This window comes from Phoxinus phoxinus (genome assembly GCF_949152265.1).
Source record: "Phoxinus phoxinus genome assembly, chromosome: 21".
Taxonomy (NCBI): Eukaryota; Metazoa; Chordata; class Actinopteri; order Cypriniformes; family Leuciscidae; genus Phoxinus; species Phoxinus phoxinus.
This window is the reverse complement of record NC_136896.1, coordinates 28024371-28043435: the sequence shown is the minus strand read 5'-3', so window position 1 is coordinate 28043435 and position 19065 is coordinate 28024371. Positions and strand designations below refer to the sequence as shown.

Below are 19065 nucleotides of genomic sequence, written 5' to 3'. Positions count from 1 at the left end.
AAAAACCCAGCAACCGGTTAAAAAAACTATTTGACTATATAAAATAATCATAATATGTGTCATGCAGGGACTTCTGGAAATGTGTTTTTACTGATTTTCAATGTAAATTATATGGTAGTTAATAGTTTTTCTTGCAAAAAAATCCAATTTTTTTTACATTATTTTAGTAAAACGACATAATGTGATGTTTAACCAGTTTTCACTGTATAGATTAACAGGTTTTACTGTAGCATTTTAAAACAAATCTGTAATTTACAGTACAATAGTTTTTTTTACAGTGTAATCTTTTCAACATAATTTCCACCGGTAATTGATTATAAATCAATTTAATACTAATTTCCTAATATACTTCTCATTCTACAGTAAGTTCAAAACAAGACCACCATGAGTCACATCATTTCAAACATTTTCTTTTTAACCAATGAACACAATGAAACAAGTTTGTCTGTGAGTGAAACTGAGGGGCAATCTTTTCCTATTTGAAGCACTTTAGTTCAAAGTAACAATCATTCACTCTTAAAAACAAAGAAATTACATATAATGTGATGTTAGTTTTTCACTGTAATGCTATGCTAACTTGGTAACAGTGTACCATTTAACAGTTTTTATTTTATTAAAGCATTTTTTTTTTTACAAACGTTTCAATAGTGTAATTTTTTCAACAATTTCTACCAGTAATTTATTATAAATCAACTTAATACTAATTTCCTAGTGCATTCTCTCATTGTATGTACAGCATAAATCAAATAAGATACTTACCATAATCAACACTTGTGCCTGTTTCACCCTTTGTTGCTTATATTTGTCAGTCACAACATTTAAAATATTTTCATAAACACTGACTTTTTAACAAATGAACACAATGAAAAGAGTTTGTGAGCGTGAAGTAAGACTAATGGGCTTTCATATTTTAACATACACACGAATAACAGCATGTGTGTATATACAATTATGAGTGAATTTACAGTCTTTATATGAATTGTGAAGCTGCATATCTATGTCAAATTGACCTCCTGAAATCTATTGTAGGAATTAACAGGTACAGCAGCTTTAGGTAACACTTTATTTTACAGTGTCCTTGTTACATACTTACAATAACAGTAATTAATGCATAATTACATGCAACTAACCCTCAACCAAATCCTAATCCTACCCTAACCCTATAGTATGTACATAGTTGCTTAATATTACTCAGTACTTAATATATAATTACACTGTGACAATGCACCTTAAAATAAAGTGTAACCCAGCTATTTAATAACGCGGTTAGCCGATTGAAACATGGTCCAACTCACTATCCTCACACTAAAACGGCCTCGTTACGGCGAGTCTAGTTGTGCTACTGTTGCTTAAAGACACACACACCTGGGCACTCATAAACACATTAGCTGCCATTAGGCCTTACAGTCCCTGTAAACTCTGCAACGGACACACACTGTGGACAGTAATGACATCCACCCCCCTCTGAGACACACACCTCCACTTCCCCTCGCTCTCACAGCCCTGCTTTATCACGGGCCTGTGAACGGACAACAAAAACAACAACTACAACAACAGTGTCAAGCTGAAGTAATGCTGAAGCAGTCTGATCCGGATCTGTCAGAGTTTAAGACTCAGAATATGCCTTTTTAGGGTACACTCTTAGAAAAATGGACCTAAACATCACCAGATTAGGGTTCTTCTGCTTTTTCTTAATGTGAAGAACATTTTAATAATCTAAAGAACCATTTGTACAATTGAAAGATTCGATGGATGTTAAATGTTCTTCATATAACCATATTCCAATAAAAAAACGTTATTTTTAGGTGTACGTGTTTAGATTTAGGTAATGTTTTTTTGTGACAAAGCATATTTATTCATAAACCCAAGTAATAATTGTGAACTCTTACAATATGGATCATAAATTCAATATTTAATGTACATGCTTAGTGGAGAGAAGTATTTCCTCAACTTAACAGAGCTCACATGTTCTGTTAAATTACGAAATACGAAACAATTTGAAAGCTTGAAACCAAACTTACAATATGAAAGTTAAAATACGCACACATTTCAAGAAAGATATCAAGAATACCTGTTGAGAGTGTGTTGACAGCCTGTATATTATTAGGAAGGTTGATTGAAAGGATTTGTTAGAGATTTAAAAACAAAAGGGCGGGAATAACTCAAAAAACAAAAAAGTTTCTTCGGGATGATATGGTTTTAAATATATTAGTGTGTAAAGAACTGTATCTTTTTAAAGAATGAAGGCAGTTTAGTAAAAATGGTTTGTTTAAAGAGTGTCATCGTCCAAAGCAGTTAATATAACATTTGGATGCGGTGTCTGAACCCCCTGTGTTTACTTTAGAGACCAAACTGCAGTAAGAAGACCAAACTGTGTCATACGCCTCCACCTGCAACCCTCACCCCCAGCTGAGCGGAGGTCAAAGGCCAACCTTAAACTGCATATCAAATCCTTTCAGCATTACATAACAACAGATCCAGTCCTCCTCATCCGGTCAATGTTACACCCGTATATGGATAGCGGTAGTGGTACAGACAGTCCGTATATGGTTGTGCCATTACGTCATACACGTTTTGGCTTTCATTTTCATTTTGACCTTCCTCTTTCACTGTGGGAGGAAAAGGACCTGACATCAGCAGTTAAATCCATGAGCTCTTAGTTCTTCAGGAAAGACGAAATTCTGCTGTGACCACCTCACTTCACTCTTAAATCATAACCAAAAATACATTAATACAATATAATATAAAACATAACACAATATACTAATATAATATACATTTTCCATTACATTAATATACATGTATATTATACAAATATATTATGTATATTTACAGAATATAATATATATAGAATATAATACCATGAAATAAAAATAAACAACAGTTATGTAGGTTTATGTTAGTTAATTTCTACATAATATGTATGTATTTTTAAAATACATAACAATAGAAGATGTATTGTTAAAATGTTAAAAATGTATATTATACATTTGAACAAGTTGTATAAATTAACATTAGTTTGCAAATAATGAATGAACTTGAATTTAAAGTGAACTATTCATAAAGTAACATTAACCTAGATTAATAAACAAACTATTTATATTCATAGCATAATAGATACTGCATAACTAATCTGAATTAATTGAAAACAAATTTACTGTAAAGTGTACCATGACTAAATAAAAATCTCTACCATTTCACTGTTTTTAATCATACTGTACTATCTCTGTTATAGCTCATATTTTTACAAGCAATTTAAAAAAAAAAAAAAAAAGTGCCGTTCGAATACATCCTTGGGACAATTTGTTTTTCTCTAGAGCAACATCTAAGTATTGAAAGACTTCAATGATCGTCTACATTTAATCCCATTACTGTCAATCAGAACTATTTAAGTTATTAAAAAAATATTATTTATGACTGTGGGCCAGTACAACGTCAATGCAGAATCACAGATACCAGTCGATTCACACACAACTCAATGTAGAAACTACTAACTTTGAATGAAGCAGATGAAGCAGGAATACTACATTGATGTTTTAGGTTTGATGTGCTAAGCAATGTGTGTGTGTGTGTGTGTGTTTGTGTATGAGAAACAGACTAGTGTTTATTTAGCCATTGTGTTAAGACCAGAAGTGCTGGGCCCAAAAGATGGACCCTGAAGAAACAGAAGAGGGATGAAGTGTGAAGACCTCACCACCATTTGGTAAACGTGTGAAGGTGTGCTCACCTATATAATACACGAGGAGACACACGCAGGGGCATTAGAAGACAAGATACAGAAAGGAAGAGTCACCGGAGGCTCGAACGAAGACAGCAGAAGACTTTGAAACAGTATTTCTCCATTATGAAAGCTCAATAAGCGAGGTGTTGATTTGATACTGATAAACTCAAAAGTGAAGCAAGGACAAAAGGACGTCGAGAAACATGCTGGGTGTGGAGATGTACCCTAGTTTGGCCCTGGGACCCCAGAGACTGAGCGACTGCTATTATAGAGGTGAGAGAGAGCAGATCTTTCAATGCAATGGGAAAAAAAATCATAGAAGAAAGCAGAAATGTGCATGCATTTAAATTAGTATGAGTGTTTGCAGAGATTTAATGGGAGAAAGTGAGTCGAGCACTTCAGTTCAAGTAACAATCCAGCAAAATGGGGTTTTCACAGCGATGCCATAGAAGAACCGGTTTGGGTTCACCAAACAGTTCTTAAAAGAGACCTTTTTTTCTTCTTAGTGTAACCTTTTGTGCATAGGAAAATTATATGGATGTTAAAGGTTCTTCGTGGAAGCAGATGCCAATAAATAACCTTTATTTTTAAGAGTGCTGATAATAATTAAGTCTCAAATATTTACCCCAAGACTTAAGCCTATAGTCCCAGACTAAAATGCATGTTTGAGCTTTAACTGAAAGAAACTTGCTCTGATATCTTAAAATCAAGATGCACACCAGTAAAGTTTTTTCCAAGGCACGTTTATAAAAGCTATAAATGTCCTAATTGAACTAAGGCCTAATCCTGGCTTAATCTAAACCCTGTCTGTGAAAATAGGGTTTATAGTTGAATACAGCAACATGGTGTCGGCCCAGATCCGGGCCACATCTGGCACATGTGGATTCCACGGGTGCCAGATGTGGGCCGACACTATGGTACTAGAGATAAGCAGTGCATTAGAAGACTTGTAAGACATTTCCAGTATGATAAAACACTCATCAAGCCATTATCTAACACGTTGAGACTTCTGCGTCTAGCTCTTTAAAACCGGTTCCAAAATAAGTGACGCCAAAGAAGAACCATTTTTGGATCCCCAAAAAACCTTTTACTGAACAGTTCCTAAAATAACATTTTATTCTCCTGTAAATAATCTAAAGAACCTTTTTCCACCACAAAGAACCTGTTGTGCAATGGATCTTAAATGTTGAATTCTAACATACAGATATCACCCTCTGCCTCCTGTCTGCCCATCTCTCCTTTAGACCGTGAACCCGCAGCGCATGTGCCGTTGTATCCCACTACATGTGACATGGCGGCCCGTGGGCTTCCCGCTCGGCTGCTGCAGCCTCCTCCTGCCACGGAGACTCCTGGGACGCCACAGGACAATGTCAAAATGGAGCTTGAGAACGCGTCACTGTGGAAGCAGTTCAGCACAGTTGGCACTGAGATGATTGTCACTAAGAAGGGCAGGTGAGCACATTTTGAGTATGGAAAGAAAACAGGTGAAACTCGAAAATTTTGAATATTGTGCAAAAGTTCATTTATTTCAGTAATTCAACTTAAAAGGTGAAACTAATATATTATATAGACTCATTACATGCAAAGTGAGATATTTCAAGCCTTTATTTGTTATAATTTTGATGATTATGGCTTACAGCTTATGAAAACCCCAAATTCAAAATTAGAATATTGTGAAAAGGTTTTCATAAGCTATAAGCCATAATCATCAAAATTATAACAAATAAAGGCATGAAATATCTCACTTAGCATGTAATGAGTCTATATAATATACATTTTTCGAGTGTCACTACGACACATTTGGTCAGTTTGGTAAAATGCCATAACCTTTCTCATCCTTCTCTGTTCCTCAGGAGAATGTTTCCACAGCTGCGAATGAAGCTGTCAGGGCTGAACCCAACTCTGCGTTACATTCTTCTTTTAGACATTGTACCTGTTGATTCCTCTCGCTATCGTTTCCAAGACAGCAGCTGGCAGGTGGTCGGCGGCGCCGAGGCTCGGCTGCCAGACCGCGTCTTCATCCACCCAGACTCTCCTGCAACTGGAGAACACTGGCAGAATCGAAGCATATCCTTCCACCGGGCCAAACTCACCAATAACACTCTGGACGCACAAGGATATGTGAGTAAAAAGGCATCTTTCAATACCTGTCCCTATAAAGTTATCGATTCTATTATACTACTATTTTCAATTTTGGTAAAACTAACTTTTCAAAGGTGTTTAATAGTGTAATATGAAACCGAATACTTTGTTACAATACTTTTGACATTTTCTATAATATACAGTGGCTCCAAAAACTATTTGTACATTCAAATAAATTTCATTGTATGGATAATACGATATTAAACAGATATCAAACCAGGTTTGTGAGAGGAAACAAATAATGCAAGACTTTTCTCAAATCTAACTTCCCTTTTCTGAGTGACAGTCACTAATGTTTTTAAACTAAACGTGCCACTAATGTTTGGAGTTTTCTAATGTTTCTGTATTCATTATTGAACTCCTTATCTATTTTATCATTTTAATAAAATGGTATATTTGGTGGTTTGATATTGTGTGACTTTAGTGCCCAAATTCTTCTTGAGCCACTGTATATTAACATTTGAACTGTTTAGCACTTTAAAATGTTTGTTCATGACATAATAATAAAACTAATTATAAAGTGGTATTTATGTTTTGTTTTGGGCATCATGACTTTATGAAAAACATAATGCCTCAGCAATACCACAACTGTAACAGTGATTTCCCACGCTCTTTCTCCTAAAGATCATTCTCCATTCCCTACATCGATACCAGCCACGAGTGCATGTGATCGAGGCCCGTGATGTGCTGATGTGGGGAAGAGCCCAGCACTCTTTCATCTTCCCAGAAACACAGTTTATTACGGTCACTGCATACCAGAACAACAAGGTGAAAGCAAAAACACATTTCTCAGATTAAGATCAAATCATTTTAACACAATGAAAAACTAAATATTTACATTTAACAAACAAATAAATCCAGACTGTTTTCTTGATTTTTTTTTTCTTTTCTCATTTTCTCCTAGATCACTGAACTGAAAATAAACTCAAATCCTTTTGCGAAAGGCTTTAGAGAGAATGGCATGAACTGCAAGAAGTAAGTTAAACACCAATTACACACCAATATTAATTCACTATTAGTACACATCATTTCTCATTTAAACACAAAAACTTCTTAAGACATTCGGACTGAGAGTGGAATATTTTTCTGTTGTTTTCCTCAGACAAAGAGATGCAAGGCTGAAGAGGAAAATTACATGCAATCAAGAGGAATCTTTGGATATTGGTGAGGATAATAATGTATTTTTATTTACTTCAGAATCTATAATCTTTCAAAACCAAGACACAACTGAAATACATTAAAAATCCATGAGATTTATTCTGTTCTCTTCACAAAAAAAATACTTGATAAAAAAGTACTTGGTTTCTCAAATATTGCTTTCCTGCTTCCCTCTTTCAGAGTCATGTGACCCGTGTGATTCCACTGAGCTCCTCCCACAATCAGTGGAACTCCCAAGCTCCGCCCTCTCCATTATAAACTCTGCCCTCCCAATTACAGACTCAGGTTTTCACACAGACGTACCATCCCTCCCAGATCAGACAGTCTCTGACCAACCACTTGTCCTTGGACAATCATTCTTGACCTCTGAGATTCCCTCTTCAATGGAAAGTCATCCACAGACAACCCCTGAAAATAATGTGAACAACACACTGATGGATGGGTAAGTCTATATGCTTATGTCTATCAAACACTTTTTCAATGTTTTTGAGCAGGGTTAAAGATGGTCTACTTTTTGTTACAGGTCTGGTCAATTGATGGACCTTCCTGGATACACATCAACTTTCCCAACTGCTCATCTCAGATCCTCATCACATGCATCAGTGCCGTTGCATCAGTCACCTTCCATCTATTCAATGGTGTCCTCTACACAAAACTCAGGCCTTGAGCTCCCCCAGCCCTCCACAATTTCATCGCCACCCTCTATGTCCACATATTCCTCTTTACCTTCATCAGACTATCCTGGTCTAAATTCCTCTACGACTATGCCCTCCTCTACGACCTCTCCCCCAGGCTCTTCGTACCCTCCCATCTCTCACTCCACCTCTCCACACCTTCTCTCCTCGTCATCCTACCACTCTATTCTTCCAACAGACCAATCCCAAGACAACCTAAGTCCCCATACACCTACAAATCCACCTTTCCAATCTATCCCCCCCTCTTCTTGTCAAGGTTCTGGGTTAACTATTGACCCTGGCCAAAATCAGGTGGACGACGGTGGATTGAGCTCATCCAATGAAACAACTCCTGCCATCCAAAACCCAACCCAAACAGCCTTTCCCTTCCCTCCAGTGCAGTCCTCAAACGACCCAGATCCAACATCCCCTCAATGTCAAAGTCTACCCCAATCTGCCCTATCCTTCCAACCGGTGTCGCAGTGCAACCCTAATCAAATTCCCACCCCTTCCGACTCAAATACGACGCCAACTGCATTCCCCTTCCCTCCCGCAGCACAGTCCACCCCTAACTCTATGACAAACCAATCAGTCTTCCCATTTCCCCCTTTTCAACAGATCCCTAATCTCAACTTGAGTACCCCTGGATCTGCTCAAACTCCAACAACTTGTTCCTTTCCAGTTTCCCAATCCTCAGGTCTGTGCACTTTTTCAACAATTCCAAACCCAATTTATTCAACTGGATCCTTCTCCTTTCCTTCCACCAATGTTATCCATCAAAGCCCTATGCAGTCGGTTTCCAACACACTGCACCATACCACAGCATACCCGGTCACCTCATTCCCTGCATCTCTGCCGAAACACACTACTCCTGGCCCTCTCCAAAATCCTGCACCAACATCATCTCACACTTCTTACCCCTTCCCAACTTCTATCCCATCTGCTCAACATCCTCTTCAGAGTCTGACTCTGCCCTCATCTAACTCAATCTATAGTGTCCAGACGATCCCAAACCCTGCCCAAATGCAATCTACCTTTACCCAGTCCTACCCTAATCCCTCCTTCCCTCATATTCAACCCCAAGTTGGAAACCCCACTCAAATCACCTCCCAGTCCTTTCACCCAATCCAAACCTCAAATACCTCTCAATTAAATCCCCAACTTCCTCAAATCTCAAACCATCCACAATGTCCTACCTCATCAAACGCATACCCTTCTGTAGCTCCTACTGAGATCGGCACCTTCTCGCAGCTCAATTCTGCTGCCCCCTACTTGCCAGAGATGGTACTGCACCCTTCCTTGCTCCCTCCTTTTGATCCCTCACTCTCCTCCCCTGCTCCCCCGTCCCTTTATAACCCTTTCCCTTCCTACTCACTCCGTCTTTGCCAGGATCCTCGATCCTCCCTGCATTTACCCCTCAGGCATATTTATAGACAGCCACAGCATGCTCATGCTCATGGTCAGGGGCCCTACTTTGACATTGGTGGAAGAGCAGTTTTCTGAAGATAAACAGAAAAATAACATGTAGGGCAAAGTTTGCAAGGATACTGCATCAGTCAATGACTTTGCTCGGAAGATGATGGAAGCACTGCACATTATTTACTGCATTGGAGGCCATGTGAGACAAAAAGAGACAATCCCAAACATTGTAGTGGTTTAAAATGTAAAACTTATTGGTGTTTATGGTTGAAAAAGAAAATCATAACTACGCTGCTCATGGGATTGTTAGAAGGTTTTTAGTACATTTTATCCTAACCAGTGCTTGATGAAGTTTAATAAAGCTGTATATTTCTAGATCTTATTTCTATTTGTATTCTTAAATTACAAAATAAAGTTTGAATGAGTTTAACTGTATTTTTTTGTAATTATTTGTTTTCTTATGTTCTATGGTGGTCAGGTTTAAATGTTTAAATGTCATTGCATTAAAATTACATACCAAAATGTGAAATAAGTTTGCATCCGCAAACGAACGCTGCAAGACCTTTCCTGTCCCCTGGATGTCCAAGCAAAGTAACCATAGATGTGGGTTATCACATTAACTAGGCATATTAATATTCCACTAACCAGTGTTCATATACTGTATAAAGTCAATGCACATTAATTAACATAGACTGTAAAAAAAATGTTGGTTTAACTTAAAAAAAGCAAGTTACCTTGTTGCCTTAAAATTTTGAGTTTGTTGTAATTGAAAATTTGAGTTAATACAATGAAGAAGAATGGTTTAATAAACAGAAACTCAAAATAGTATGTTATCTTCACCACATTAGTTATCGAAGTTGATTTGACAAAATATAAAAAGTTGTGATAACAAATCATGAAAATATTTTTTTACAGTGTACATTACAACATAAAAGTGCTCCTATTCCTGTCATGAAAAAAATATATTTTAGTAAATCTAATTTCATTGGTCAAATTCCTGACCAATACTTGAATGAGGCAAACCGTTAACAGGTTAGTTTGCTTTTGCAGATACTCTATTCTTCAAATTGTAAGATAAAGAAACTGAAACTCTTGACAAAAAATGTGGATAAGGCTGCTGCATTTTTGCCAGCCAACCACAACTGATAAGTTACTTACATGCAATTGGGCGCAGATAGTTTAGAAAGAAAGTTAAAAAGTATTGCACATTCAAATTGTGACAGAACATGAAAGTGAGAATATAATTTAAATATAAAAACAAATCTGTGAAAACGATCCATATCTCTCCAGTAGTTTAGTTTAACCATCAGCTCTGGGTGTCAGTTGGCCTTCAGGGTTGATTCCAGTTCTGCACAACATTTGCTCATGGTCAGGTGTTGAGAGTGGGTGTGCGTTAGAAACTCAGGAACAGTCATTAAAGTCCAGGTGATAATTACCTCAACCCCCTCCTTCATTTTCCCACCTCCATTGATTTCTCTTTCCTCCTTTTCCATTTGGCGATAGACAAAGAGAGGGTTTAAAATAAGGTTAGGTAAACAGCTCTACACTCAAGCACAGGGTGCTGAGAGAGACACTTCAACTGAGTACATATTAGAAAGTGGTTTGATATATTTTAATATATTTTATTTGAGTCTCACACTGTTGTTCGTGACCCGCCAACCGCGGCAAACACACTGAATGTCCACACTGATGAATAATGTGCTTCTGATGAGGATTTTAATGCAATATATGTTACAAAGGCAAACTTTTTTCTTTGGAATATTTTGGACTGATAATAATTGTGCATTTTGATTCTAATGCAATTATATTAGGGCTGTAGCGATTAATCGAAATCCAAAATAAAAGTTTGTGTTTACATAATATATGTGTGTGTATTGTGTATAATTATTTTGTATATATTAATACACACACATGCATGTATTTATTTGAGAAATATTTGCATTTATATACTGCATATATATTTTTATATGATTTATATTATATATGAATATAACTATTTTATATATAAATAACACATTTTTATTAAATATATACATGCATGTGTGTGTATTTATATATACAAAATAATTATACACAATACACACACATTTATTATGTAAACACAAACTTTTATTTTGGTTTTCGATTAATCGCGATTAATCGTTACAGCCCTAAATTATATATATTAAGAACAGAAACATGCATTAAGAAAGTGACAATTTTGATTTCATGCTCACTTCAATTCTAAATCATCATAAATGTCCACTAGAAGGCACTATTTTATCTCCTAGAAGGACTTTCAAAGGCTAATGTGTCAAACGCATGGCAATCAGTCGAGTTAAGATGTTTTGAAAGTCTTTTGCCACTTGCCCTTTACCCTGATTTCTCTCTCTCCCTCTCTCTCTCCCTCTCTCTCTCTCTCTATCTGGCCCCTGTGATCTTTTCTTTGAGTCTGCGCCGGAGCTCCTGTCTGAGTAGATCTCTTTCCTTACGGATTCCCTGGAGCACAGTGCGGTTCTCCTGAGCCCTCCGCACCAGATATGGCAGTGTGTCGTCCACTGAGCCGTACGGCACTGACTTGTACACTGAGAAACCATGCTGGGCTGAGAAGAGAAGATGAATGTGAGGGTTGACCGGGGTTCAGGCAAGGAAAGCTACTGAATAAAATGAGACTCACCTAGAGTAAGAGAGACATGGTCACACATGCCCAGCAACTGACCAAAACAGACAGAGTTTCCATCTCTGTGAAGCCCCAACTCGTCCATCCTGAAACACAACACACAAATAAACACTGGTCTTCTTTACAATGCTGATAATGACTTGTCAGTGGAATGACCGATTTATGAAGGTGTACCGTGTCACTGCCCGTCTCACCGATTCTTCATTGTGAGTGGCCACAATAATCATATAGCGTTCAGGTTTCTCTGAAATGAGGTTCAGCATGATCTCCAGACATCCATTATAACTGCAAATAACAAAAAAAATTAAAGACATTTTAAAAAAAGAAGTCCCTAAAAGGACTTACAACACTTGCAAAACACAAATTGCAAGGGGAAAAAGTAATTGTAGCCTATCATTTATTTTTTTATTGTTGGCAATTAATTTATACATTTTTATTTATAAATATTAGTGCACTCACAAAGAGTAATATGGATCCAAAAAATCACTGTGAAAAAATGTCAGGACAGTTTCACACCAGTAAATCAGTCATATATTTCCAGGTTATTTATACCCATTGAAAATTCTCAATGATAACTTTTTTCCATTTTTAATGGCATTTGGAGTCAAAGAATCACCTGTCATTAGTGAGCTCCCATGATTCATGAATTGGATCTGTTCGCCCTTCTTTTTGGGCTAGTTTTCTCTCTTTGTCCATGTAAGCACCTCTGACGAGTTTAACCCCAATACAGAAACTCTGATCAATGGATGTCTGAATGGCATCAAGTAATAGATTCTTGGATTCCTGTATGTGAAGAAACAAGTATATCTGTAAAGCCATGATAGATTTTTTTTTTTTTTAATGACCACTAAATAATGAAGGTTCGTGGCAACCTTAAGGTAGCACTGATATGTGTTCCAGATCCAGGCGCTTTGCTGATTGAACTTCTTCATCATAGCCATGGTGATGAGTGACAGGGCAGGATTCATGTAAGTGTACTCAGCATCCACCAGGACACGGACTTTATCAACACTTGCCTAAACACAGCGTTTGTTCAGTCATTCCCAGCATCATCTTTCTTTTAGCTTTAACATGTTGTTAACTTGTGCGTTTACATTTTGGTACCTCTCCTATTTTGTTGAGTCTCTGAAGGCTGAATAGTAAGTGTGTGTTTTCACCCTCAGTCAGACCAGGAAACACGACTTCCTATCGGTGAAAAAGAAAACCATCTAAAGCAATAAGAATGACATAAATAGCAGATTATAGTAAGCTTGTGGTGTGCGACTGTACCTCTCCCTCCATGGCTCTCACAAGCACGTTCAGATCATACTGTTCTGTCTTCAGCAGAGAAGTCAGCTTAACCTGAACAGGGTTTATATAGTTAGCCTACTAATACTGCTAGCAATTTCTAATCAAAATAAATGTTATTTGGGCATCAAATCAGCGTATTAGAATGATTTCTGAAGGATCATGGGACACCGAAGACTGGAGTAATGATGCTGAAAAATCAGCTTTGCATCACAAGTACATTTTAAAATATATTCATATAGAAAACAGTTATTTTCAAATGTTATAGTATTTCAAATTACTACTGTTGTTACTGTTTATTTATTTATTAAATGAATGCAGCCTTGGTGAGCTTAACCCCTTAAGCGACACCCCCCTTTTTTAATAGACATGCTCATGCCGAACTTAAATGGTTGTAATTCAAGAATGCTTTGGAATATAGATGTACGATTGGTCTTGTTTTAAAGAAGACATTTGGCTGATTTTGTAGACATAAAAAAGAAAGTTAAAAGGAAAAAAGTTATAGAAGTTTGAGTTTATGAAAATGTACAATGTTCAAATTTTAATTATTCATATTTTATATTTAATATATATTTTCAAAACCTGGTGGACTCTAAAAATGCTAAAAAATCAAAGCCAAAAATCTGAACAAGTTGTGTTTGAAATTTTAGGTTGATATCTCTTGAAATAACTTAAGCTTTCAGTGAGATTTAGTTTGGGCGCAGTACCACACTTCTCCACTAGTTGACATTACTGCCCACATAATGGTGCCTCCATTTCCATATGTTGTTTGACTGATCTGAACCATTATTTTTAAAATGTTCATACAATTTATGAAGTAGACAACCTATTCAGAAGTAGTATTGGAAGTTTGGCAGATTTTGAAATGAATTCAACCTCTAAGAAACACAAAAGATCAAGTATGTGCATTATAGCTCGCTGCCACATCACAAATGCTGAATCTATTCTTTTTTTCTAAATATTAAAACATTTTCAAACCTTTTTTTCTAAAAGAATTGAATGGATGCTATCTTTTTAACTCTTGGCATGAAAACAAACTAAGGTTTCTACCATTCTTTTATGATTTTTCATGTTCATATTTCAAAATAAAGGTCTGAACATGCCTTAGGAGTATGAAAATATTCTTGTTGCATATTGATAAATTATGGCTCCTCTGTAATTTATTTTGAAAATCAGTCCAAATATGTATAGAGATTGTAAGCTTTCAAATGATATATAGTTTGTCAAGATTAGTTTAGGTTTAGTATAGGATATTACTGTTTTAAATACGTAATGGCCGTGGCCAATATAAGGGGATAAGAAACTTCTTTCAAAAACATTAAAGAAAAAACTTAAATATTCCAAACTTTTGATTAGTTGTGTACCAGACAAAGAACCTTAAAGGATAATTCCGGTATTTAACACCTTGAGTCTATATTGTAGTTTGTTTTGGATGAACAAGAGTGGTGGACAACATTTTTTTGACAATGGTTCCTCTCTCGAGTTTTTGACTATAATAGAATTGGCCATGGACCCATTTAACATTGGAGTCAATGTGCATGTCCGAAAATGTCATTAAAACAGCCAATAATGTTCGTTTACAAAACTGTTAAACTCACCGAGTGGTTATTGGTGTTCGTTGATGATTATAAACAATATATCGTCGCAATGTATGATTCCAATCCGTTTATTTTGCTATAGTGGAACTATTTTTTCAGACACTTCACAACTGTGTAACTTCCGCTCAATATTTGAATCTGAAGCGTTAGCACACTCCCGACCACTTGATGGCGATAACCGATGTTTATGTCTCGCGGGACACTCACGGTCACAGTCGAGTTCAACTTCATATTGCACTGGTCAGTGGTCACGTCTTTCAATATTTTCAAGGTTTTGTTTGTTTATTTGGCTTACTCTCCCGGAGCACAGTTGCTCTGCTCGCTAGCCTTATGAGAAACGGAAGCGAGCAAAAAAACTACATCGACCAAATGTAAACAGCCCCCTTTCCGTTTCCGGTAGCGCATTTATATTAACGAGCACTCAGTCCTTCAACAGAATTCAATGGGATTTTACAAAATGACGAATAAAACACGACAGAAACTGTATTTCGCAACACTTTTTGTTTCTGGAACATCAACTAACACCACTAACCACTCGGGGAGTTTAACAGTTTTGTAAACAAACATTATTGGCTGTTTTAATGACATTTTCAGACATGCCCATTGACTCCAATGTTAAATGGTTCCATGGCCAATTCTTTTATAGTCAAAAACTCGAGAGAGGAACCATTGTCAAAAAAATGTTGTCCACCACTCGTTCATCCAAAACAAACTACAATATAGACTCAAGGTGTTAAATACCGGAATTATCCTTTAACCTTAATTAAAGAACCTTAATCTTTGTTAATCTCAACTGATAAGAATGAATCTTTATATTGGGATGAGAGGAAACACCCACACACAGCTCAGGGCTGACTAGTGCTGTGATCTTCAGCTGCATCATGGGATTTTTACTCCAGCCATTAACGTAAGACATCAGGACACAATCCAGCATGGCAGCCAGGTTGTCTTCATATCGCTGTTCTCTGTAGATATAATGTGTGCCATGATCAAAGTCAAACTCGCTGAGAATTAAATGTTTTACAATCCCACCACTCAATAAATCAAACTATAAACTATATTGCAAACTATATCGCATCACTGCAAATTCACCTAAAAAGTTATTGGTACAATATAGGGCAAAAAAGCCTGATAAATTTATAATGCGGAGCTTCAAGTGCAGGCTCACTGGGTCCCGTGATGCAGCTCAGCCTCGGGGCTTAGTGGGTCTCATGGTGCAGCTGCATATCTGGGCTCACTGGGCCATGTGGTGCAGCTCATCATCTGAGTTCAGTAAAGCCCCAAGTATGCTTCGGTTTTTACACGAATACTCAGCATGTGTAAAGCCGGGAGCAAAGGGCCAGGGCAGTGTTGCCATCTTGTGAACAAATTAATTTGTGCAAAAAATTCAAGGTGGAATTTATTTTTTATATACATTGAATGATGATCTATGTTTTGTGTTTACAAAAATATGCACTCATAGAGGCAACAATGCACTTGATCCACTCAATGCTGTCTGACTTATTAAAGTGAGGTTATATTTTTATGGCAAAATCTTACCCAGTGCTCTCTCCTAGGTCCTCTTCAATGGGGACGGCTAACATGGGGTGGAGCCCCAGCGAGCTCATCTTCTGCATGGAGTCTGCGATCTCACCTTCCGTTTCCCCGGCAACAAACTGAGCGTACACGGATGGGCGTACGACCATGGAGAAACCTCGCGTACCCAAAACCGTCCGAGTAAAGCTCATTAGCTTTATTAGACAAGAGATGACGAGAAATGTTACCATAGATGCTGTCCATGGACCATCCTCTTTATGAGTAACATTTTAAACATCAATTATTATGATAACATATTCTAACCACTTAAATCATATTTGGCATAGCCTAGTCCATTCTATAGACTAGACTGTGTCTGTTACCCGAATAGTGAGAACAAACAGTTTACGACAGGAGCAGGACTGAGAAAAAAAATCTGATTGCAATTAAACAAGATAATAATAAAATTACACAAACATTAGATCTCTTGCACCCGAGGGAGTTATTGGCTCCTAAACTGTGGAATAGCCTTATTGAAAATGTGTGGGGCTCAGACACACTCTATATAAACCCAGACTAAAGACAACTCTTTAGCCAAGCGTTCACATAATGCTTCTCATAAACTTGTACTACAATTATGAAATGATCATATTTGGCCTAAAATGGCATCCCAAAGTTAGTACAGATTGCACCAACTATCGTGAAGACTTCTGATGAGTCCAGCTTTTCAGGTCAACATACAAAACTGTCAAATATCATCCTTTTATTGTAATCATTGCCTAACATTGTTCATTATTAACTATATACATGATGTTTACTAACCACATAACTTGTATTATCTTATCCGGCACCCATGGCAGCAAAAAATGCATTCTGGTTGAGTACCATCTGTAGCTGCATATTATTGCCATATGTACATTAATTTGACAATCATTCTGTGAAGCTACTTAGAAACTACTAAATCTAGTTTATTGCACAGCACATTTCACAATATATACAGGTGAAACTCGAAAAATTAGAATATCGTGCAAAAAAATAATTTATTTCAATAATTTAACTTAAAATGTGAAACTAATATATTATATAGACTCATTACATGCAAAGTGAGATATTTCAAGCCTTTATTTGTTATCATTTTAAAATTCAAATTCAAAATTTGAATATTGTGAAAAGGTTTTCATAAGCTGTAAGCCATAATCATCAAAATTATGACAAATAAAGGCTTGAAATATCTCACTTTGCATGTAATGAGTCTATATAATATATTAGTTTCACCAGTTTTAAGTTGAACTTTTGCACGATTTTTGAATTTTTCGAGTTTCACCTGTATATATTGTGAAATGTGCTGTGCAAATAAACTAGATTTAGTTAGTGATTATGAGTGGTGACTTCACAGGTTCACATTGATTCAGTAAGTTTGTTTCATTAGTGGTAACAACACACGGATCTATAGATGTTGCTGATGTCCTCACCTTACCACAGTTGTTAACCAGCACAGGGAACGAGCAAAGCCTGAAGACGCCGAGGGCTCGGATCAGCTCCCAGGAACTCTTCACCCTGAATGCTTGAGGATCCTCAAAGGTCAGAAGGCCAGGAGACGAGGGCTTACAGAGGTCGAGATCATGCTTGGCCGTCAGGGCCTGCGGGGCGGCCACACTCTTGAGCCGCACAGACACCAGACGACTGAACACCGGAGGCCGGAGAAGAGAACACATCTCCACCGCTCTGACAATTAATAAAGATACTAAGAGAGGGTTTTTAATGAAACTTATTGATCCGTGCACAGGAGTTGCAGAATGTGCCGTTCTTTCAGAAATCCTTTAATATTGTGCAATTTCAATGCTCATTCAGTTAATAAACTGTGTTATTGTATACATGCCTGCACACAACCACATCTACCTATACAGACCAATACCAGTTGGTTTCCACAGACAGACCAAACATCAGTGACTCCTGTAAGCATACACACATGGGAAAGAACAGAACATATTCCCTTTAGTGCCCAAGTCCAGGAGAACTGGGGTGAAAAGATTGAAATTATCAGGAAATTTTGAAAATGACTTCTCTCACCTGTTATTATGGACGTCAAGATGAACATATGCAAGTTCTGTGCAATTTTCCAGAGCAAATAAACAGATATGACGAGAGCAAATGAAAGGGGCAGAGAGAGGGGAGGCTCGTTTTAGGCATGCTGGTTAATGACTGATGTGCCGTCTGAACTTTGGGACATTAAGATTGAGGGGCAGATACTTTGTGCCCTAACTTTCTGATATATGACAAAATCAATAGCTACTCTTTAAATGTTTGAGAAGTTTAAGAAGTTTTAAATCAAGTTTGATACACTGGATTTGGAACCACACTGATAGTTACTGGTTAATAACCACTTTGAAGACACAGCATAGGTAACTCATATTTTGAAAACGCAGTGATGCTACAACAAAGTGAAATATACACGCTGAGTTTTGTAACTGTAGGTAAAACTATAACTAAGTTATAACACACTTTATGCATCCTTTTTTAATCATAAATTTGTTTCCTCGCCACGGCCAAACCGTTCGAGATATCAAAAATCCCCTGGCAATTTATCATCTTCCATGTCTTGACTTCATGCTGACCGAGTTTCGTGGTCATCGGATGAATTCTCTAGGAGAAGTGTTTCAAATGCGAGAGCAAGCGTTCTCCAATCAACCCGTAATAGCCGACTTCCTGTTGGGCTGGCGTAAAACTTGACCCAGGGAAAGTTGTTCGGCCCGATTAAATCTATAAGTGTACCGAGTTTCATATTAATTCATGCAAGCGTGTTTGATATACGGACAAGTGTTCGAATCCCATTCCAGGGGGCGCTGTCGAGCCCCCCTGCCACGCCCGGGTACCAGCTTCAGCCTGGCCCTA

At 37.2% G+C, this 19065-nt stretch overlaps 2 protein-coding genes across 3 annotated transcripts; one reads left to right on the top strand and one right to left on the bottom strand.

Moving 5' to 3' along the window:
* The first annotated feature begins 3908 nt into the window (after positions 1-3908).
* On the top strand, positions 3909-9524 carry tbx6 (T-box transcription factor 6). Its single transcript, XM_079594655.1, has 8 exons — positions 3909-3994; positions 4966-5173; positions 5575-5842; positions 6488-6631; positions 6768-6838; positions 6966-7027; positions 7202-7463; positions 7545-9524. The coding sequence occupies exons 1-8, from the start codon at positions 3925-3927 to the stop codon at positions 9196-9198; spliced, it is 2739 nt and encodes a 912-aa protein (XP_079450781.1). The 5' UTR covers positions 3909-3924; the 3' UTR covers positions 9199-9524.
* A 1973-nt stretch (positions 9525-11497) lies between these two features.
* prodh2 (proline dehydrogenase 2) lies at positions 11498-18531 on the bottom strand. 2 transcript variants are annotated; one of them, XM_079594656.1, is made up of 12 exons: positions 18244-18531; positions 17646-18126; positions 16198-16388; positions 15497-15623; positions 13043-13114; positions 12878-12958; positions 12646-12789; positions 12390-12556; positions 12233-12259; positions 11948-12058; positions 11771-11859; positions 11498-11696 (listed from the first exon to the last, which is right to left on the bottom strand). In XM_079594656.1, the coding sequence occupies exons 2-12, from the start codon at positions 17886-17888 to the stop codon at positions 11515-11517; spliced, it is 1434 nt and encodes a 477-aa protein (XP_079450782.1). In that variant the 5' UTR covers positions 17889-18126; positions 18244-18531; the 3' UTR covers positions 11498-11514. The 2 variants fall into 2 exon arrangements, with proteins under 2 accessions (XP_079450782.1, XP_079450783.1); XM_079594657.1 differs by lacking the exon at positions 12233-12259.
* Positions 18532-19065: the final 534 nt, after the last annotated feature.

Excerpts from the sequence above, each read along its gene's own strand:
- prodh2 (XM_079594656.1), bottom strand. The coding sequence starts at position 17,888 with ATGTGTTCTCTTCTCCGGCCTCCGGTGTTCAGTCGTCTGGTGTCTGTG. Across the intron at positions 16,389-17,645 it reads TGGTTAACAACTGTGGTAAG|CTAATGAGCTTTACTCGGAC; the intron begins GTGAGGACATCA and ends TGTCTAATAAAG. Across the intron at positions 11,697-11,770 it reads CCATGTCTCTCTTACTCTAG|CCCAGCATGGTTTCTCAGTG; the intron begins GTGAGTCTCATT and ends TTCTCTTCTCAG.
- tbx6 (XM_079594655.1), top strand. The coding sequence starts at position 3,925 with ATGCTGGGTGTGGAGATGTACCCTAGTTTGGCCCTGGGACCCCAGAGA. Across the intron at positions 6,632-6,767 it reads CTGCATACCAGAACAACAAG|ATCACTGAACTGAAAATAAA; the intron begins GTGAAAGCAAAA and ends ATTTTCTCCTAG. Across the intron at positions 6,839-6,965 it reads AATGGCATGAACTGCAAGAA|ACAAAGAGATGCAAGGCTGA; the intron begins GTAAGTTAAACA and ends TGTTTTCCTCAG.